We start from the raw sequence: 22,784 nt of genomic DNA, 5'->3' as shown, positions 1-22,784 counted from the left end.
CCAAAGCCTCAGAAGCCTTCTCCAGGAGACAAGGAACCTTCTAGAAGGGGACCCAAAGGAAGTTCCAACAGAAAAATTGGGACCAGAGGAGGCACCGTGAATGCTCGAGGGTGCAGTGGCCAGAGATCAACCCCAAGGAGCTGCGAGAAAGCCCTGAGCCAGCAGCCACTTCTCACAATCCCACCCTTGGGGAGCTTTCCCTAAGGAGACTCCCAGGGGTACCAGCAGGGCACAGCCACCATATAGACCTGAGCCCTCCCAGCCACAGCAGGAACAGTGGGTGCGAGGAATGGGGTCTTCCACCATCGCCCTCGGCGAGCCTCAGACTCCACTCTGGGCGATGGAGGTTGTGGCCCCGGGCAATGGCATTGAGGCACTGCCGGGGGCGAAGGAAGCCGCTCTTCATAAGAGCCATGCAAGGGCGGCTCTGAAGTGCAGTCTCCTGGTGCCTCCTGCACTCACACTGTTCCCTCAAGTCACGGAGTCTGTAAGTCAGGGGTGGGGCCAGTCTCCCTGGGCAGATGGGTCATAGTACATCCTCACCAAGTGCAAAGTCCAGTGCCACAGGGGGACCGGGAGAACGAGGCCAGAGCTGAGAGCGCGAACATGAGGAAGGCAGGCAAAGGGCGGAGAGGCCGGGATTTGGATAGAACGAGTGAGCTGCAGGCGCTGGCAGGGCCAGAGGATCAGAGACTCGGCGGTCCCCACGAACAGACAAAGCAGAAGCCACGTTCTCCTATGTGTACGGACAGAGCCCCGTGATGGAAAATTAGAGCAGAACTGTGGAACCCAGTGCCAGGGCTGCAGGGACAGATCAGTGGCCTCACATCTCTCCTGGCAGGGCTGAGGGGAGGGGGAAGTGCAGTTCCTCCTATTCTAGAAGCTTCCCACTCTGCTGCAAACCCAGGCTCTGGCATAGCTGCTCCTGGAGACCCAGGTTGCTCATGGAGAGCGTCAGTGATGTGACAGACGCATGCAGGAGGAAAGCCCATCGGGGTGGAGCGTGGGAGTTCAGACAAGGCACACGGTCCCAGTTTTCTTAACGAAGAGGCTTGGAGCTGCTCTAGGGACAGGGTTCTGGAAGAGTTTCCAGAAGGGTCTAAAGATGGCAGCTCTAGAGACGAGATGAGTTACAATTGGCTGAGCACTGACACCGGGGCTCTGAGCTGGGGGTGGGGGGATGCCAAAGGGAATGAGAGGAAGGTACCGGCCAGCAGGTGCGCCAGCCAGGTATACAGGAGGGCCAGGGGACCACCCTCAGACACAGCCTATGACATTCCAGTCTGGGTCAAAGGGCAGACCCTAGATTCAATCCTGTGACCTTGGGAGTCACTCAATCTCTTTCCTGATGGGTGAATGGAGGCTGCAAAATCTACCCCACCAGGATGCATGTGACAGGGGCCACGTATGACATCGATGCAGGACATGTGTGTGAAACACCTAGAAAAGCCGTGGGCACCCACGAGGTGCCCAATGCACATCAGCTCCCTCCCCATCCTCTCTTCTGCTAGCTCCAGTCTCTGGAAAAAGGACCCCTTCCTAAGGAGCCAGGGGCCTCCCCAAAAGGCCCAAGGCAGGAGGTTCTGATTCTCCCTGGTACAGGGCTCTCACCAATTATCACTCAGAGCTCTAAGTCTCTCTCACCCACAGGCTTCAAGCACCGCCTTCATCCTAAAGTCCTGGGATGCCTCACCCACTGATTCTCTTCTTCCTGCTCACCTTTGGCTTCTCTCTCGACTGTGACCCTCAGCAAGCCAGGGGACAGGCCAGTGTTGGCCACTGTTTTTTACTGCTCTCTACGCCACTCAAAGTTAACTTGAAGCTTGAAAGTATTGGTCCAGGTTCCATTAATGGTCCAGGTAGAAAGCCCTAGCGTGGTGGGCAGCCCCTAGAACGGCCCTCAGCAATCCCCACCTCACCCCGCTGCAGACTTTCTCATCCCGCAGTGTGAGCTGGACCACGTGGCTGGCTCCCAACACCCAGAAGACGGCACAAGTGGTGGGAAGTCATTCCACAGTTAGAGCAAGGTCTTCAGAGACAATGGTTTTCGCCCTGCTCAGCCTCTCTAGTTCTCTCTCTCAGCCCACGTGGCAAGGAAATGAGAGGTGGAGTGAGGGCCTGAGATCTGCAGATAGCCACACAAGTGACACAGGAAGTGGATCCTCCACCATTCTGGCCTTGACCCTTCAAGTGCCTGCAGCCCTGCCCAACACCTTGACCACAGCCTGTGAGTGACTCTAAGCCCGGGGAGCCAGCTGAGCCATGCTCAGATTCCTGCCCCAGGGAAACTGTATGATAACCAAGGTCGCTTCCAGCCTCCACGCTTTGGGGCAGCTTGCTACACAGCAATGTGTAACTAACACACCTGTGTCTTCAGGACGGAACGTAGAGTGAATGTGGCAGATCTGAGAGAGCTCTCCAGAACGTCACCATGGATGCTTTTATGAGAAGCCAAAGCCGTGGGGAAAGGTACCATGATACCACCAAGAAGCCACATTCCTAAAGTCCCTAAGAACAAGTGGGGACTCCAAGCAGACCCGGAAGACAGCATCCCCATCAAAGCGGCAGAGCAGGACAGGGCCACGGAGACCTGCCCTGGTTCTGTCCCTGCTGAGCTCTCCCAATGGGACTGACATCAAGGGTCGGCTCTCCCTCCGGAGCCTAGCAGGCACCAGCCCAGCCACAGAGGGCCCCATTTACAGCTGGGGCCACCTCCTCCTCCTGCTGCCTTCTGCCTCCTCCCTCTTCCTGTGCACACCGTGTCTCCTATCCTTCCCCATCTTTGTTGTCTTGGTTACATGGCCAGACTCCGGATACGCTGCTAGTTTTCATTTTAATGATATGTTCTTGTAAAGCACAATATTTTACTTCTATTGCATGTGTCAGTGGATAAATTCCTCCAGCACGTCTGACATTTGTGGATCAGCTGACTGAATGCGCTCTATGATTTGGGGTGTTTCTGCTGCACTTTCTTCAATTTTAATGTCTTTGCATTTTGATTTATGATCAGGATCATTCTATCCAAATGTAGACACACACACACACACACACACGATTCAAAAAAAGTGGCACATGTATCCATAAATCTCGAATTGGCAAAGCTCGGTTACAATGATCTCCTTAAATTATGTGCACTCGCAGTGACCATTTGGAAAGGAGAATGACAAGTGTTCCCAGGTGCTCTTTGTGGGAGATCTCAATGTGCGCCTCAACAAGAAACCAGGGGGAGTGGACACCAATGTGACACGCTGTCACATGGGGACACCTCCCCATACCTGTCCAGATCAGCTCCGAGGGAAGGTGGGAGGGCCCAAAGGCAGAGCAGCGAGACAGGAGAAAGGTTAGGAGAACAGAGCCAGCAGAGAACACTTATGGGGAAAGGATGGCTGAGCGCTTGACAGCATTCAAGAATACAAAATGTGTCTGGGAGGACAACGACCAGCTCAGTTGCTCTGCTTATCTCCTGAGTATAACAGGAAAAAAAGAAAAGCTGAAAACACAGCAGAATAGACAAAGACGCAACACTGGAAGGCCCATGAGAAGCAGACAGGCTGGCCTGAGCAGGAACGCGTCAGAAGGGCCAGCCAGGGGCTTTCAATAGAGGAGTCATTGCTGCCTCTGGTTAGAGGGGACCTTGGCGGAGGGAGAGTGCCCCTGCATGCATCTGTGGGCTCCCTTGCCTGGAGCACCTGCACCCTCTGCCTCTCCTCCTGTGACCAACAGCTTAAGATCTGTGCAGGTTTCCTACCTGAAAAAGCAGGGCTTCAGCTCAAGCAATCAAACAAAAATGCCCTGATGGCCTTTTCCCATCACGGAAATTGGCCAGCCCCGATTCTTCTACTTTTCTTGGCTGCTCTGCCCATGCTCCCGGGGTCTGACACGTGTAAAGCACAGCCACGCTCAGTGACCAAACCTGTCTCAGAGACACACACCCCCTGCTCTAATCCCATTTCCCAAGCAGTGCGAAGCTCCTACTCTATACCCCTATCTGATCTCCTGATGCGTCCATCCCCATCCAGATCTCGCCACCTGGAGAGCTTTACATGCTGTGACTTGACTTCTGGTTATAGTGCATATAAATGTCCAAAGGAATTTTCTTTATCAATCACCAAATACCCTTAGGAAGTAGCAAAGTAGGGACTGGGATCTCTGATCTGATGTTGCTTTGTGACTCAAGTGTCGTTAGTGCACACACGCGTGCGCACACACACACAGCATCTATTCCTGAGACTCAGCCTATAGAATGACATTTACCCTTAGGTGCTTCTCCCTCACCCCACTCCACCTCCGGCTGCACCTATGCCTAGAGACCAGGAAACACATGCAAATCCACTTTAAATCAGATTCACAAAAAAAAAAAAAAAAAAAAAGAAAGAAAAGTAAAAAGAGGAACATTCAGTTCATCCGCATGGCAATTCCCAACGAGAATGGCTTTTGTGTTACACTGACACGCATCTCGAGAGGCTGCTACAGCCTGTTCTGTGACATACACACAGCTGCACATCTCCTACAGGCTAAGCTAGGCCAGCAGAGTCCTGCTTCACCAACATCCACAAGGTGCACCACCCCAGAGCTAGGAACAACCCAGCACCAACACCCAGGAAAGACGCAAGTGCCAAACGCAAGGAGCAGCCACACCTCAACTAGAAGTTTGTGATATTTTGGTGCACCATGAGCACGGGTCTCTACGGCTGATGTTGGGCAGTAATTCGCTGCGGAACAGCAAGCATAAAATAGGATCCTTTCATGAAAGGGAAGCCACGGGCAGGGAAAAGAGAACTATTTTAGCAAAGAAGTCGTGTCTTCCTGGGACAATACTGACCTGGTCACCCCAACTTGGGTCGACTTCACACAGACACCCTGTAGCCAGTTACGGTGGGGTCTGCCTTAAGATGTTTACCTGTAGCAAAAACTGACACGTTAACAGTCTGTGAGTTAAGCTCCTAGTCACCTCCTGGTGACGGCAGCAGCAGCATTTATACACCACATTTTTTTTTAACAGCACACAACTGTAACACTCACCATGGGAGAAGGACGCCAACCCCATCACACACACACCCCAGAAAACATAAAAGACTTCCCGATTGGCTCTTTCCTCACCTCCTTTCCCCCTGCCTCATGTGATGTGTGCACTAGAGGAATGAAATTACTGTCATCCGGAGTAAATAACTGGGACCCACACCTTTCCAACCAAGTGACAAGTCAATCATGTTGAGGGCCTAGCTGCAGTCTAGCTCCTGGGCCCCTGGAGTCCACAGCCAACTCCTTTACCCTCAGCAAGCCCCCCAAGCCTCCTTCCGCCCACCCTGCCCATGTCAAGTCTCCTGTCATACAGCAAGGGGCTCTGAAAAGCCCGTGATACACACAGGAGATTATTACAGGGCTCAGAGAAGCCAACGTTGTAATTACGGCTACCATATGATTTCTATTATTCTCGCACCCGGGTCTCAGTTGCTCATAAAACTTCTGGCAAAAAAAAAAAAATCCTCCCACCAGCCCAAGGCTTGTCAGGGCTGAGCCTGCCCAAAAGCTGACTGTGGGTCTGATAACCCCTGGGCACAGCAAGTCAGTTATTACAAAGAACAGGAGTGGCACTTGGCCAGCGAGGGGTGGTGGTGGGGAGCCTATTGTTCAAAAAATAAATAAATAACAGGCTAGTCCTGCTTCTTATTATTTCAGACAACAGATCCGCAGCCCAGTCTTCCTTTCCCAACTCCAACCATCCCAGGCAAGCAGCCCAGGCTCTAGCAAAACCATCCTGATGTTGCCACTGGGAGTCCATACAGTGCAAAGTCTGGTGGCCCCGCAGCATGGCCAGGCTCTGCCCAGGGGCCCCCGCGGCATGTCTCACGTGACCCTTCTGCTCCTGCCTCACTAGCTGCCCTGCTGCTCCAGTTAAACTTAACATCCCAGGCGGGTGAGACAGAGCTGTTCTTCCATGCACCTGCCAAGGGTGTAGGTGGGAAACGCCGCCTGGCCAGGGTGGAAAAGGCATCAACCCTGCTGCTGCTGGGACAGGTGGAGCTGTGCCTCCTGCCCATGCCGGGGTGTTGTTTCTGAGCGCTTGCTCCCCTAGGCTACTGGGGGCATCCTCAGCTCACACTCATGAAGACGGGCTACACTTGGCCTTCCCGCCAGCCAGGCTGGCACAGGTGAGGCAGCACTGGCCACCATCTACCTCGGTGCATCTGCAACTTTGATTGCCTCAAGGTTACAGGACAGGAAACAGGAGTGACTTTCTCCCCCAAGAGGAAACAACTGCTGGTTCTGTTCCACGCACTGAACTTGTAAAGTTCATTTCACAGACACCATATTCCAACCAGCTCAGACAAGGACAAAAATAAATCCTCCCGCAGGGTCTACTATGGCTTACCAGCAAGTAAATGACCCTCTGGCAGGTGGTAGGAAACACAGGGGCTAGGGATCCTTTGGGGCAGGTGCCCCATGCCCAGTACACTTAGAGTTGTGTCACATGATATGTCTCTGTGGTACCGAGGTTGTGCTCCGCGGAGCAGTTGAAGCACACCCATATTGCCTTGTTTACCTGTTGATTCTCCATAGTTCTTATTTGCTCACAGCCACAACCAAAACTATCAACAGACTTGCACTTGCACCAGCAAAAGGAACTCATCGGATTCCAGGGAAGAACTGAGCCATCTGAGTGACCAACAGAAAGGCCCACAAGGCCTTTGCCTGCCCGCACCTGCGGACCACTCCGGCTTCCTAGGCACGATTTCAGCAGGCTTGGCTAGCCGATCTCCCCAAAAGCTGGAAACCACAGACTGCGGGAGGGGGAAGGTGTCAGAGCGCAGCAGCAGTCCTGACAGCAAGTGGAAGTGACAAGTGACGACAGGCACGAGAGGAAGAGCCAGGAGGCTGTGACAATCAGCCACAGTGCCCCTGCCTCGCTGCACTTTCTCTGGGAAACTCAGTTCAACGTGGGAGTGAAAAATTGCAAGGAGGCCAAGGCAGCAACGGACCCCCCTCTGCACCCGAGAGTCTTCACAGAAAGGTGGGGGCAAGAAGCCACGGGCCTGGGAGCTGTGTGCACGGCGCTGCCCTCGGCAGCACACGGCTATGTGTCTGCCTCTTCCTGGGCCACGCTCCGTGTGCAGTGCACGGCGCACGTCCTCACGCAGAGGGCCCTGGCGCCCCAGCCGCACACGCTGCCTTCCTTCCCAGACACTGCCGGCACACTGCCCCTCACGCACAGCTCCCACCCCACACACCCTGCTCCCCACCTCTCGCCCCGCACATGCTCAGCTTCCAGACCCACGATCCGATCCACAGACAGCAACGGTGCAGGGTGGCAGGAGGAGCACAGTCCTCCAGATGTGCACAGATGTTTCCACTTGCTCATGTCCAGAAATACAGCATAGAGAAAAGCAAGGATCCCGGCTCAGTCTCCACTAGGTAGTGCCTTTCTACTCAGTCTGAATCACGCAACATCCAGAGAATCCCAAGGAAAGTCGATATAAGACAAGCCGGAGATACACATTGAGGCACCACTGTTTCCTGGGGAGGAACTCTAGTGTAATTAGCATCCCACAGGAACCAGAACCTCCTTCCTAAAGACTCAGAAAGGCTTTTACCTAGTCAGGAGGGCCAGCCCTGACTCACAGAGATGAGAAACCCAGGCAGAGGGCACCCCTAAACGGACGAGTGCTCCCAATACTGCGGAGGAGCCGAGACGGCTCCATAACCAAGCAGCCGGGCCAGACCCCCAGATCATGGCGTTCTAGCCCACCTTCAGCAATTCCCTCTCTCTTCCAGCACCCACGGCTTCCTTATTGCACGAGTCGGCTTTCAGTCCCCCGTCTGTTCCCTAAGTGGCCTCCAGAGAGATGCAGCGGCCAGAGGAACAGGCACACTCTTCCCCCCACCCCCACTCCCCACCCCCCCCCCCCCGTCATCCTTCCCCAAGCTGGACCCTACAAAGCCCACACCTTCAAGCATCAGCCAAGCGCAACCGAGCACAGCATTTGGAGTGACCTGGCGAGCCTGAGCCACACCTCCCTCGTGCATGGCAGCTCTGAGGAAGAGCACGCAGCCTCCTCCCACAACAGCCACGGTATGAAGGCCAGAGGAAGGACAGGGTGATCGGCGTGAAACTCCACAGCGGCCATCCTCAGCCTGAAGCCATCTGGGCAACCCACGGCGAGACGATGCCTATCCCCATAACCCAGCGGCGCACCCCGGTCCTACCTTCTTCAGCTTGCCGCTCTTGGTGCCCACAAAGGCCAGAGAGTGGTTCTTGTAGACGTACGCGATGACAGCAGTCATGCGGTCCCTGTCCTCTGTGAAGACGGGGATGCCACGCACCATCTCCGACACTCCCAGGGGTGCGTTCATATCCAGGCCACAGAAGTTATCGTCGATGGTTAGGAGCTGGAAGGACACAAGCGGGAGAAGTGAGAAGGGAACACAAGGAGAACCGGCCAAGAAATCAATTTAGAGAGCACTGGGGATAATAGATCCTGAGATGGATCCTGCGATACAGATCCCTCAGTTCTGGAGAAACTAGGCGGCCTGCCACCTAAGGAGGCAGCTGCAGCACCGTGGCCAAGGCCATGGTCTCTCCTCCAAAGCTTCCAGGTGCCACCCTGGCAGCTTGATAGCCACCACCGTGGCCACGTGGAAAAGCACTGGGCCAGGGCCCTGAGCACGGGCTCCAGGCAGCCCTGCTCGGGTGTGAGAGGGATGCGGTGAGTGGACAATGGGGACCGGGAAGCACTAGCGTGGGAATAACACCATCAGGCACGCTACAGTCGCCGGGGAGAGGAAGAACTGGCGATGGGAAGGCTCGTGACTCAACCCACCACCAGGCCCCTGTGGGTGCTGCCTCAAGAGCCGACCTCAGGCTCCTGCCTCTCAGAGCACCCCAGAGTGAGCCCCTCTGGCCTTGTCATGCCCACCCCCACATTTCTCAGAATATCCCATATGGAGCCCAAGCTCTCCAAGATGCTTTATGTAAAAGGCACCATCACCACCACTCCCCATCCCACCATGGGGCCGGTGCTGTGGCATAGTGGGTAAAGCCTCCACCTCTAATGCCGGCATCCCATAAAGGAGCCAGTTCTAGTCCCAGTTGTTCCTTTTCCCATCCAGCTCCCTGCTAATGTCCTGAAAAAAGCAGCAGAGGATGGCCCAACTCTTTGTGTCCCTGGCATGCACGTGGGAGACCCGGATGAAGTTCCTGGCTCTGGCTCCCACCTGGCTTAGCCCTGGCTGTCACAGTAATTTGGGGAATGAACCAGCAGGTGGAAAATCTCTCTTTTTCTTGTCTCTTCCTCTCTCTCCCTCTAACTCTGAGTTCCTAATAAATAAATAAACCTTATTTTAAAATAAAGAAAAAAAAGGGCCTCCTCAGGTAAATTTCTGGATGTCATTCTACGATCCTTTATCCAAGATAATCATACTGATCAGTTCCATGAAAGTCCTCTTAGGAAGAACAATGTTTAGCTTCATCTCAGCCTTTGCCAAACACGTTATTCCATAAATCAACTTTGATCATCACACCTGTTAGCATTCTTAAAGAGAACATTCTCTACGAGTCTGTGGGACACAGCAACCAGACCTCTCCTCCACCTCCAAGAAGCACAAGCTCAGGGGTCAGAGGCCAACAGGACAGGTCTTTGGGCTGGTGCCCCACAGTGCTCCTGATGGTCTCTCCCCTTCTTTACAGAGCGGGTCCCAGCAGGGTTCTGTTGTGCCAGGGGTTAGCAGAGACCTTGAGGATGGCTGGCGACAAGGCCGCAGTGCCCCCCCAACCCCGTGCCCCCAGCTGAGGCTGGGCTCGGAGCTCTCCCTGTCCGAGGCACGAGAGCTTGCCCTGGAGCTTCCCCCGTTGCTCGGAAGAACCGTGCGGCCCCAGAAGAGCGGCTGGGTCTTCCTGTGCTTTTTATTTTCCACTCTGTAAAGATGAAGGGAGGCATCCCTGCTTTTTGATGGGCTACTGTGAAGCCTGTTGAGCTCACGCCTGTGAAACGATTTGGGCCTTTCAGAGAAAGGAGTGAAATAAAACACAAGGTGTCACTTTTTTAAAGGCTTCCATCCAGCCAAAGCAAAAGACATCTGGAAGCCAGCAGGCAGGCTCTTGCCAGCAGAGCTGTGTCAAAGTGGCCAACTTCGGGCTCCCAGGGCCTCGGTGAGGGGGAGGGGACTCCTCCACTCCCTCCCAGGAGCCAATGGGCAGGCATCGCCAGCCTCTCTCTCTCTGACCTCACCCCTTCCCCCTACCACAGTGGGAGCAGCCAAGGTGGACGGGGAGGGTGCAGGCAGGCCACGTGCAGAGCCCATGTCTGCTCCCTGCCTTCTACAGCCTCTGGCCCCTCCTGAGTGATCTGGCTCAACAGCCCAAGTCAAACACACCTCTCCCCTCTGCCCCTAAAAGATGCCACAGGTGTCAAGGGAACTGTCAAGGTCTAGTCTGAGGTCATCATTCTCCCCCTACAGGAGAAAATGGGGAGGAGCGAGGCTGTATAGGGTGGTGGGGATAGAGAAAAGAATGGAAGGAGAAACCTATGTGAAGGGAAGGCAACAGCCTTTTCTTGCTGGACCTGGCCAGCAAGGCCAAGGGCAGCCTGGGGCACTGGGAGTTCTCACAGCCCTTGAATATTCTCACTTCCAGTGCATAGGGAATCCACGTCCCCAGTGTCGGCCATCAGCAGACTCTACTTCGCCCGTGATGACCCATTTTCCACGTAGATGAGCCCAAGCGTGGGAAACTGAGGCCGCGAGGAGGGTGGCTCATGGCTCACAGACACCCCCAGGACTCATGCACACACACAGGCCTGGTTAACCAGGAAGCATCAGGCCTCTCAGCCCCACTGCATTTCTGAGCCATCAGGGCTACTCAATACGATTCTTCCCCTTACGTAGGCAAAACACAGGCATGTCACCAGCCATCTACCAAAAATGACACACGTGATCAAGTGCATCATTCGATCATGTCTGCTTGGAGGCTAGAGGGCGAGGACCCGTGCACCCCTTCCTGTCCCCTGGCCCGGCCAGGGGCCCAGGAGTGTTCCCAACAGGAGGGCGTGCAGACAGCCCAGCCTGGCAGCCTGCCCCCAGAGCTCTGCCTATCTCCAGCTTGGGATGGCTCCCTGTGGGGTCCCATCAGCAGGGAGGGGCTCAGTCTCTCCCCCTGCCTACCCAAGGGCTGTCACCAAGCCCAGGCATCGAGAGCAATGGTGGCTCCGTTTCTCTCTCTGAATGGACCCCAAAGGTGATGAAGGCACCCTCAAGGTCCTTGACCGAGTGCAGTCTGTGTCTGCACCTGTGTGGATGCTGAGGCCCCCCCCCCCCAGCTGAATCAGGAGGAGGCCTTAGCCTGTTTCTGCAAAGCTAAGGATTCTTAACACCGACATGATGAAGGAACCACAGAACCGGTTCCAATGGGAGCTCAGCTGTCTCCCAACTGTGCACACCTCGCTCCTTTTGCTCTCTGAGTCTCAGTGTCTTGGCTGTCAAATAGAAAGGACCCCGGGGTGGAGGGGAGGGATCTGGAGGACTGGGAAGTGTCTCTCCCCACCCCCCCGTGAAGGATGCTGCATGCTGACACTGTTCATGGAAATCCTGCCCAGCCCATGAGTGGGACGGCTGCAGGAGCCGCCCACACAAGCCTCTCCTGAGCCGCAGCTGTGGGGTAATTCCAGCGTGGTAGGACACGAGGGAGCATCTCCCAGGGCCTGCAGACAGGGGTGGCAGGTGGATAGGGAGCAGATGCCAGGCCACCTGGCCTTGGAAGGAAAGGCTAATTGGTGAAAGCCTTGAACGGGTGAGGGCTGGTGTGGATTCCTGAGCAGCTTCGGCAATGGGGGAGCAGAGTATTTTCTCTGGCTTTGGCAGAGCCTTCCCCTGGGCCCCATTAACAGTGAAATTAGAGCCACAGACAGAGGAGCCAGGGGCAAGTCTGCTGTAATACGGACCCTAGCCATGCCCACGGGACCAGGGTTGAGCATCCCTTCCTGTTACTCCACAGATACCCACAATGAGCTGTGGCCACCATTGTAATGCCTATTTATTAGGGAGCAACTCTGCTCTTACAAGGGAGGAAAATAAGGGCCCACCCCATGGGAATGCATGTGGTGCACAGCTGAGCAACCCTGAGGCTTTAGACTGGGCCACACCACTGCATTCCTCCCTCTCCATCAACAGGAGACACTGTCTTCTGCCTACTGCCTCTGGAGTCCTTAGGGAATGCATAAGGCACAAATTAAGAGGTGTGACTGTCTACAGTCCAGGGGCCATGGACTTAGGGATGAGGACTGTGTTTCATGCATCTCTGTACCCATAGCTTTATGCCTGGTTCCTAGTAGGTTAAGACACATTGGGGATGGATGGGAGAATGGACAGATGGATGGACGGATGGATAAGCAGGTTAAGAAATGTGTTGGATGGATGAATGTGTGGGTGGTTGGGTGGACAACTGGGTGGATGGGTGAATAAATGGATGGATAAGAGCCTGAGTTTCACAGTGGCTCTGAGGTATGAATCCTAGCTCTACCGTGTAAAGCTAAGTGGCGGTGCTATTTACCCACTCTGACCTCTCTGCGCCTCAGTCCATCACCTGTAGAATGGGCATTACAACAACAGTGTGTACGTCTTGGACTTGAGATTAGGATTAAATGATTTCACACCTACAGGATGATGTCTGGCCCATAGGGAACACGATGGGGGCACTAGCTGTTATCAACAACACAGGTAACTTCTCCTTTAGGATCCATCCCAGAGGTGTTCTCAAGATGGCAAGGACCCAACGCTGTGGAGATAAAATCTCCATGGAGGTACCTCCTAATGCATTTTCCAAAAAGGACAGACACTTGGCCCATGCGGGGCTGCATGAAGGAACAGAGGGATGGCCTTGGGTCCAGAAGGCAGAGCCTGTGCACTACAAATGGAGTTCTGGAGCCCCAGCCCAGGCCCACTCCTTCATAGAGCCTGGGCAGGGGGAGCTCAGTCATCTTCATCTCAATCCAAGTTTCTGCTGAGGTTTGAGATGCACCTGCCTGCACCACGGAAGTCCCTTCCTAGGTGAGAACACTGTCCACCAAGCCCCTGGACTGGACGTGGGTGCACAGAGGCCCATGCAGCCTCCCCGGGGGCCTGCCAATCAGTGGTGGTGGAGATGGCAATGGGGAGCTGGAGCTGACACTCCGAATTAGAATCTAATAGCTCACGGTGCTTCCTGCACGCACGGCGGCAAAGGTTACCGTGCAATTACGTGTCGCTACATACAAATGACAGAGCAGTTACGGCTACTTTGCCAATTACAGGGAAATTGCTCCCGCTCAGCACAGGCACGGGCACTCTGCAAAGCTCTATCATCTCCATGGAAGGGGGATTTAAATGCTGCCAGCTTACTTCCTGTGCAGTGTTCCCGTGCCTTGAGACCACAAGTGACTGGTGGTTCCTACAGAGACACCTCTAAAAGGGATTGGGGGGTTAGGGGGTGGGTCTGGCCTGCAAGAGAGCAAGAAGATCTCCCAGGAGCCAACCCCCCCCCCCCAACACTGGCGCCCAATCCCAGGTTCCAGGGACGCATCATTAAGCAGCCAACCATTGCCTGAGACCCCTGCCAAGCTGTCTTGGAGACCGCAGGGAATGAGGCAGGGTGGGCACCTGCTCCTGAGGTCACCCTGGACCCCTGTTGACATGGTCCCTGGTCTATTCTGACCACACCACCCCTGTCCCATGGAGCTGCCCTTGCTCCAGCCCTCGGTTGTCCCACCTGGGCAGAAGCCCCACGTTGAGTCCTTCTTACGGGAAGGTCAGAACTGGGCCAGGGCTCAGTGGTCCGAATGCAGAGCTAATGAGGTACAGGTCAGCAGGTCCATCCCCATGTGGGCTAATTAGCCTAGCTCTGGGACACAGCCTCTTCCACGGCCACAGGCTGCCCCTCTTACCCCAGGTATCCACTGTTGACAAACACCCTGAGCTGACCCAGAAAGGCAGGCCAGGTGAGCCAGTGGGATGGACAGACGCAGCCAAGTGCTCCAACTGTAGATGCACCTGCCCGGCTGCTCTGGGCCCCAGGAGGGAAAACACAGTCAGGCAGGCTTGGAACTCCCATTGCTCTGGGGACAGCCCATGCAGTCCAGCAAAGACAGGATTTCTACAGCAGGGAGCAAACCAGCTCACCCTCCCCTCCTGGTCCCCTCCACATCCAGATTTACACACAGAGTCCTGCACACACTCACGCCCTCCCCAGAAGCCAGGACACCACCCCTCCGGTCACACAGGAAACAGCATCAGGGCTTGCCTGAGCTCACTCGCTGTGCAGCAGGTCTCCGGTCGGGAGCCTTCCGCCAACCAGGTGTTGGTCCCATAGGCTACTAGGCTGCTCTGCTTCCAGCCAAGCCACGGAGGCTCTACGTGAAGCCAATGCTGCTCGTGTTTACGGTTCTCCGTTTTGACTAATTTGCTTTGGAACATTTCTGAAGGCCCCAGCAAGCACCAAGCACTGGGTGAGGCCCCGGGATATCAAGCAGGAACACCTGGGTTTCTGCCGCAAGCTCTGCCCCGTTTCCTGGTGGAGGAGACGAGGCCACGCAGATGCCAGTGTTGGGGGGGTGTGGTTCCCTAGCCCAGCTCTGCCCAGGGCAGCGCCTCCAGCTGCCTGGGGGAGCGAGCAGGCTTGGGGCAAGAGGTGAGGTTTGAGCTCTGTCTGGAGATCTGTGGACAGGACACCAGCTCCTGCTCCTCACGTCGTACTGTTTCAAAAAAAAAACTCGAGGTCATAAAACCCAGCAACTTCACGGGGCGAGAAATCGATGCGTGCAGGAAGAAGTGGCTCCCTTGGCCTCCCCTCAAGTTACTGGAGAAACAGGTACCACGTCCACAGATTCCCGGTTCAGAAGGTGACATCTGATCAGAAGCAGGTGTTTCCTTCCGCATTGCTGGAGCCAGACTCACACCCCCGGAATGGGGCGGGCAGGATGCGGCCTGGGAAGAGCCTCCTCCCCGACTCCCTCCCCGCTATGGAGCAGGAGGCACCCTCTGCCCTGCTGCCGTCTCCAGAGCCCTGAGCCCAGCCAATCAGGAGCCTTCCCTGGGCCAATCACCACAGTTGGCCCTCCCCCTCCCCCGGGTCTGCTCATGCAAAGGCCAGTGAGAGCCCAAGTTTCAAAGAGAAATACAAGTTAGGAGAGAAGCAGGAGGGGTTCCTGTGATGTGGGAAAGAAACGTCTTTGGATTCTTCATGCCCAGTAGCACTGTTTCTTTCCATGGATGATACTCACACACACACACACACACACCAGCAGCTGACCACAGCACACCTCTGCTGGAAATGGAGAATGGGTGAATAACACAGGTAAGATTTCAGCTTAGAGGGAGATACTGATCGCATGGGCTGTGACATTGCACGTCTACATACAGCTCTGGTGGTGTGCCCCTCAGGACAGGGAGACCACGGTCACCCAGTTACTGGGAGCCAAAGCTCACATAGGGCCACTGACCCCTACGATGTTCATAAACGCAGCGGCTCTGACACACAAAACACCTCTTTCCTTGGCGATGACTCCGTGCGCCCTCCCATCTGCCTCCCCAGGAGTGGAGGGGAGCAGAGAGGGTCCCTGGAGACTAGGAACATCGCTGGGAGGCTCTAGCAGGTGTAGGTTGAGCCTGATCAGCGAGCCTGTTGCTCTAGATGCTGGCCCCACGTGCTGAGGGGTCATTTCTATAACCAAGAAGGAAATCAAACAAAACTGACGATCCAGCCGCGATTTGTCTACTGTGCTACCTAAACGTTCCTTTCTCTTTTATAAATTCGAATCCTCCCTCGTTAAGTCTGCTTGTGGCCCGTGCTGACCCCAGGAGGTTGGGTGCTCTGGAAAGCAAGCCAGAGAAGTACTGTCACAGAAGCAGGTTGGCCCAGCACCCTGGCCAAGAGCACAGACGGGGGGAATTAGGTCTCCCTCACTCTCCTCTTACAAATGCATCGTCTCTCAATGTCCCTTCATTGTGAGCTTTTCTATGAGACTGGAGGGGAAATGAATGTGTACAGAGAAGGGAGTCAGCCAACAAGCTGCAACCGTCATAACCTAGTTAGACAAACACGTTGCTGAAGGGCCTTAGTGAAAAGCATCCCAGGGCTGGGAAAGCCACTCAACAAATGATGGCCAAGTTCCCAGGACCCAAGTGTCCTGCTTTAGGCACAGCAAGGAGGCTGGGAGGGGCCTAAGTCAGACAGAGGAAGTCATCAGGTTTTAGGAGCTCCGTGGCAGGCAGGCTGCTTCTGATGGCGATACTCAACCAGTCAATGAACGCACCTAACAGCCTACGCTGAACACTGCTTGCTGAAAGAAACACTTCTTTTCATACTCATTTGGAAATTTCTTAGCATGTTCTCTGGGACCCTCTGTGGCCCCATGTCACCCAATTCCAGTGCAGTCTTACTTGGCATCATGAAAAGCTCGCCTTCTGATAAGGAATGAACATCTCCAAACCGAGTGGTTCTCCCAGGAGAGGGCCAGAAAGCTAAGCTAAGGCCAGGCTGCCACGGGCTGCGAGCTCTGGCACTGCGTCCCTCCGAGGCAGTCAGAGAGAGCTCCACTCCGGGCCCTGGGGATTGGACCCACGACCTGGTCCTCATTAGCTCAGCTGCTAAGAAACTCTATAAGTACACGAGGCTGCAGCACAAGACACCAGAGCCAGGCGTTGGCCCAGCGAGAGAATCAGGACTCTGCAGACAGCAGGCACACCGTGGGGCAGTAAGGAGCCAAAACGGAACCCAGGGGAGTGCCAGCATCGTGAATGGTGCCAGCCAAAGCCCAGCGGGGTGCTGCCCCTCTCCTTTTGCACCTCAGTTCCTGGGACCCACCAGCTGCCACCTATCAGGAATGGACAAACCCCACATGCCAACCTGCCAACCCCAAGTTCCCGTTCTCCCTCCCAGAGCCACGGCAGACAACCTTGGCTGCCCCGGAGCCTGTAATTGGAGCAAGGAGCGCCACAATGATTCAGTTTGTGTGTTTTCTGGCGGATGCCGGGAAGCAGCGGCCCCACTCGCCAGGCTGAGTTATGGGGTAGGTCATTCCCTTGTTAGCGGGAATAAATTTTATTAGCCCCGCTCTCGCTGCCGTGTCTCTTCCTCTCTTGCTCGGCAGGCCCGCGTGTGAGTCTGGGTAACGCAGCCTGCATGCGGGATAAATCAGCCGAACAAATCCCATTATATTTTGGAATGCTGACAGAGACACCGTAATGATACCAAGACCAGGCGAAGATGCGGGCTTTCTTCTCTCCGCTGATCCGGTTTCACGTTTGTGCACAGCATATGAGGCCAAAGCCACAAGGGGAAAAGCAGCAAAGGAGAGGCCCCACAGAGAGCTCCCTGAGCTGTCTCTGCTGCCCTTCTCCCCAGTCACTTTTCTGCTGAGAAGGACCCATGTGCTGGCAGGTGGTCACCCCTTCAGCCTGGCAAAGACCGGGGGACGCCTGAGCATAGTAGCAGTGCTGGTCTGGCTCAAAATGCACCCCCCCTTTGGAAGGTGTCACCTTAGCATCCATGTGTCCCAGAGAAAGGAAGGGGCGAGAGGAGGCACATCCCAGGGCTTGGGACCCTGAACGTGACGCCTGGGTCACGCACAGCCCGGACCTCCCAAAGGCAGATACTGAAGGGGGCGGGGGAAAGTAAGGATGAACTCCCAGTGTGGTTACGTTGCATTCCTTCTGTCCCACCGGGAAAGAGAATTGTTGTTGCCATGAAAACGTTGAAGCATCCAGCAAACACAAGGTGCTGTGTGTCATTATTCATCAACGTCCTCATGGCTCTCTCCCAGGGAGCCTCAGCACGCTTTATTAAAGGAATATGACTTTATTACCTGTGATAAAACCATATCACACTCATAAAGCAAAAGGGAAAGTGCTCATCAGCCCAGTTGCTGTGGGGCTGAACTGGGACCTAACAGCCAGACCCTCAGGCCCAGGTCTCAGCCCCCACGCCACCCCGTGAGGATGGCAGGATGGAAGGCGAGGCCCAGAAATGCACGTCGGAGTTGCTGAGCAGGGCTGCTCTCTGTGCTGAGGGAGGGGCTGGCTTCCCGTTTGGGCTGTGCCGCAGCATACTCGGAGCAGTGTGCGTGTGTGCACGTGGGAGCCATCTCCCTGCTGCAGCTGCTGAGAGTAGTGTGTGGGAGTGGGGGAGAAATCACAGGAAGAGGCAGAGAGAGAGGCTAAGAGACGGCAGTGCCCAGTGAGCATGTGCGAGGGAGACACGCTAACCCAGCAAGCGGGTGGAGAAGCAGAGGGAGTGGAGACAGACCCCTGCGGGAGGCAGACAGATGCTGGGGCAATGCTGGGGGGAGGGGTGCAGGTGCACACGTTGCTGTGAGGACCGGAAGTAGATGACTTTGACTCAGCAACCCGCGCTGGGGTGTCTCGGCAGCTGTCCCAGTTAAAACCCAAGGTGTGTGTGTGTGTGCAATTTCTGGGTCCTGCTACTCTTCCTGACCCAATGGCCTCCTGGGTGTGCCCCCTGGGAAAACACATTCAGCCAAGGAGGCCAGCCTCAGACCGCGGCCTCCCATGAGGCCCGGCACCCAACCAAGGTTGGGCCACCAACCGATGCCTACAGGACCCTGTGGGTTGGGCCGGGCTGGAACACATCCCCTGCAGACGCTGCCAGCCAACAAGAAGGAGGGGCTGGGTGTTTCACTCAAATCCCTGAGACAAGAGGCTCTGGGAGAAGGGAGGGGGACACTTGATTCTATCACGATGGGGACTGAGCCCCTGCAGGCACTCCAGTGCTCTTCCCTGTAGTCCACAGCACAGCGAGCTGTGAGCTGAAGGGGCCAGGGCTCAGCCAAGGTCAGAGATGTGCAATGCATCGGGACACGCACACAGCAAACAGCATGCACCTGTCACAGGCCGAGGCACGAGCAGAGATGAAGAGAGGCGGCACGGGGCTGGGAAGAAGAGGCGTTCCCGATCTGAGGGAGGAGGGCAGCCAAGCAGAAAAGAGCAAACCTCGCGTAGAGCCATCAACAACAGGATGCAACCCCAGCCAGTCACCACCGTGCTTCCTGCCGACGGGGAAAAGAAAACACCCCATGCACACGGGCAGAAACCAGCCCCCAAGCCTGGGCGGCTGCCTGGCCACTCCGGATGCTCACGAGCTTGGTGTTTCAGGCTCTCAGGCGCCAGACGGCTCTGAGTGACCATGCAGGCCAGGAGGCGAGGCCAACCTGGGTCTGGGGGGGGTGTGACCTGGTCTCCACCCCAGTACCACTGTTTGTGGGAAACCAACGAGTGACAGAAACACAGGAATGGGGCCCTCCTCCACCTCCCACAGATGCACACTCTGGGCCAGGAGGTGAAGCAGGTACATTCTTTGTGCCTCTCTGACCCTTGTGGGACTGGACAGGGCTGAGGGTGAACCCCGAGGGCACGTGGGAGCTTGGCCTGGCCACAGTTCCCTCCAGTAGCTCCTGGAAGGACGGGAGGCGCTGAGTGCTCTGGCGCCCAGGATGGCAACGCCCTGCGATGCTGAGGCAGTGGCTGTGCCAGGAACGGGGGCGGGGCAGGGTCCGGTCCCTTTATCACATGCCATCGAGTGGTCCTCTGCCTCCCCCAGTGGATGGTGTGCCTGCCTTCTCCCTCACCCTACATGTGCAGAGGGGTGCAGCGGGCAGAAGGCACTTGCACAGCCATCTGTGCCAATCCCTGAGTGGGGGCCCACAGCTCCCTGCTCCCACCACTGGGGCTTGATTTCAGCTCACAGTTTCTGTCCCCAGGACCCCAATTTTCTAGCGGAAGGTCAAGGTCAAGGGAAGGTAAAGAGGCTGATCCCCACCTCTACACCCTAAAACTGATGCTGCTCAACTCCAAAGTCCATTTCCTAATTGGACCCAAGCTCAGGGAAGATTGAGGTCCAGTGATAGACGGCCACTCCCATGACCATGGCGCCTGTCCCACCCCCTGGGCCCTAAAGGGCTGCTTGTGTGTGTGTGCACCTCTCCCCTCCACTCCCTGTGTCCCCTAGAGACTGAGACCCGCCACGGTCTTGCATCCACCAGCAGCGAGAACCCTGCCAGGGTCTACCGAAGGTATCACCATTCGTTAATTCATGAGGCAAGCAGAGAGGCTCATGGTCTATGAGGTCACCAGCCCCAATCAAAAAGCTAGAAGAAAGGGACAGGAGGTGACAGTAGCTATGGTTGGGACCCTTGGGGACACCAGGTGCTTGGCCCACGTAGGACACAAGAATTTGGGCCACAACCACACTGGCTCTCCTGCTGGCTGCTACACCCCCGGTCACAAGGGGCAGCCCCCCTTCCCCGTAAGAGAAAGAGTGGGAGCTGCCACCTTGGCCTGCACGGGGCTTTAGCACATGAGAGAGACCCCAGGCTGTGGACTCCTCAGGGACCCTGGGGGCAGCCTTCAGAAGGGGCCAGGGACAGAGACCCCATGTGCTGAGTGACAGAGAAGTTAAAGTACTGTCTTTAACCCTCAAGTGCCCCAGATACGCCAGGGCCCCGACAGCTCCCTGGAGTCCTGGAGGAGGACTGTCCTGACGCCCAGGCCCTAGCGAGATCCGCACCGCAATTTCAGACTCCGGCGCATCTGTTCTCAGATCCCTCTCTGCACTCAGTCTGGAAAACGAACCAGGACTCGGGCAAAGAGTGGCTCAAAGGCAAAGGCGGAAGGAAGCTGCCCCCACCGTCCTGTGCGCACCAGAGCCCACCTGGATGGCTGCTGGCCTGGCCACTCGGGGCTTTGTGTGTGCCACGTGCACTTAGTCCCTGCAGGCCAGCCTTGCCTCTGCTGGGAGCCCAGCTCAGACACCAGGGAGCCCTTGGGAGCCTGCAGCATGGCAGGTTTCAGTCTTAAGCGCAGCAACTCCCTAGCGAGTGGCTCCGTGGACACCCAGGAAGAGCAGGCTGAGGCTCCTAGCACTGTCCCCTACTCCACCTGTCACCCCAGTGAGCACGGCAGAGGGAGCGGGGTCTCCTGAGGCAGGCAGGTGGCCAGGGTTGGGCTGCTTTCTGCCCTGTAGGCTGCAGTCTAGGGGAAGGCAAAGCACCATGGGAAATGGAAGGGGCCAGAAAAGCCTGGAGGACCCCAGGACACGCATTCCAATGCAGAGAGGTAGGGCAAGGAGCGCAGTAGGAATTACCCACAGGCCGTGTCCCATTTTTAAGCTCCTTACGTTGTAGCTACAAGGGTCCGCATTGTGGTTCCATCTGCTGGTTCACTCCTCAGATGGCCACAATGGCCAAAGCCAGGAGCCAGGAGCTTCATCCGGGTCTTCCACATGGGTGGCAGGGGCCCACGCACTTGTCCCGTCCTCTGTTGCCTTCCCAGGCCATTAGCAGGGAGCTGGATTGGAAGTGGAGTAGCTGGGACTCAAACCAGCGTCCATATGAAACGCTGGCATCGCAGGTGGCAATTTACTTGCTATACCACAGTGCCAGCCCCATAAATCTTTTAAAAAAAGTAGCTACAATAAAACCCACAAGGGCTCCCATACTACAAAATGCAAAACCTCGTGCTCTGCTCCCACTGCTGTCCACAAGATGGAAGGCCTGTGAGATCCCACTCTCACTGTGTAGGCCTCCACGGTGCTGAGGCTGGCAGACAAGAGAGAACTCCAGGGTTCAGAGTTCATCTTGTCCATCCTGTGCCTCTCGACAGGAGAGGAAAGAGAAACCGACCCAAAAGGTCTTCAGAATGGGTCGAGGGGAAGCCAGGCCTGCAAACGGTGATGAAGGCTCCCCATTGGGGCCATGCGGGAGTCTGGCTAGACTGATGCCGACGTCGTGGGAAATGTGTGGTCTGAGCCGAGTCCGGATGCATTGTAACAAGAGGGCCCGAGCAAAGGGACTCAAGCCTTGGCCAACTCAAAGGAAATGGATACTGTGCCTAAAAATCTGGCCTGGCCGTTTTTTTTTTTTTTTTTTTTTTTTTTAAGACTGGCTGGGGGGCCAGCCCCAGCCCTGAACAGAGTTTCTGGCCTTCTCCTTTCTATTCTCGGCCCTGAACTTGCCTCTAACTTGAAAGGGCTAATTAAAGCCAAAAGAAAAATCAAAAGCTTGTTATCGGGCTCCATGAGTCCCAGTCCCGGCATTAGCCCGTCTTGCAAAGCTGTTTTCCCTCTGTTCTCTCCAAGGCTACCATGTGGCATTAGCACCTGCAGCTCTGCAGACTTCCACAATGAACTTGGCTTTTGGTGGCAGACAGCAAGGGCAGGACAAACACGTCTGCCCTTGGGCTGTCTGATGGATCCCTGCAGCCAATGCTGCTCCCAAAAAGGCAGGGTTTGGAGCAAGTGCTCTACAGCAAAGTGTTGGAGACTGCCAGCCCTCCAGTCTCGGAAGAAGTCACCATTGGGGAAACACACAGCATAAACTCGCGAGCTTCCAACATAAGTGGTACGTGTGCATGCTCATGGGAGGTATTTCTTGCATGTGAGCGAACAAGTGTGGGTATGCACACTCCCATGTGCCTTTGCCTGTACCCTGCAGGCTGAGGGGACCCTCCTCAAGGGCTGACCACTCACACACAAGGCACATGACTGGGGGCAAATCGCTGACCTGGATGGGTGCTAGTTTGAATGTGTGTCCTCTTCCAAACTCATGCTGAAACTTAATTGCTATGGTAACAGTATTCAGAGATGGGACTTTCGAGAGGTGATTAAGCCAAGAGCGTTCTACCCTTAGGAGAGGGTCAGTGTCATGACCGAGGGAGTGGACTCCTTATAAAAGGATGTGTTCAGGGGCCGTCACTGTTGGTAGTAGGTTAAGCCTCCGCCTGCAGCACCAGCACCCAATAGGGGCACC

At 55.7% G+C, this 22,784-nt stretch overlaps 1 protein-coding gene across 1 annotated transcript in view; it reads right to left on the bottom strand.

The window, feature by feature from the left end:
* The window catches only part of PLXNA4 (plexin A4), a 420,485-nt gene that overhangs the window by 329,026 nt on the left and 68,675 nt on the right, over positions 1–22,784 (bottom strand). The window contains exon 3 of the mRNA XM_062198967.1: positions 8,206–8,388. Within this exon, the coding sequence (XP_062054951.1) occupies positions 8,206–8,388 (183 nt within the window). The remainder of the gene's footprint in view (positions 1–8,205; positions 8,389–22,784) is intronic.

The sequence above is a fragment of the Lepus europaeus genome, chromosome 1 (assembly GCF_033115175.1).
Source record: "Lepus europaeus isolate LE1 chromosome 1, mLepTim1.pri, whole genome shotgun sequence".
Lineage (NCBI taxonomy): Eukaryota > Metazoa > Chordata > Mammalia > Lagomorpha > Leporidae > Lepus > Lepus europaeus.
This window is presented reverse-complemented; position numbering and strand designations above follow the sequence as displayed.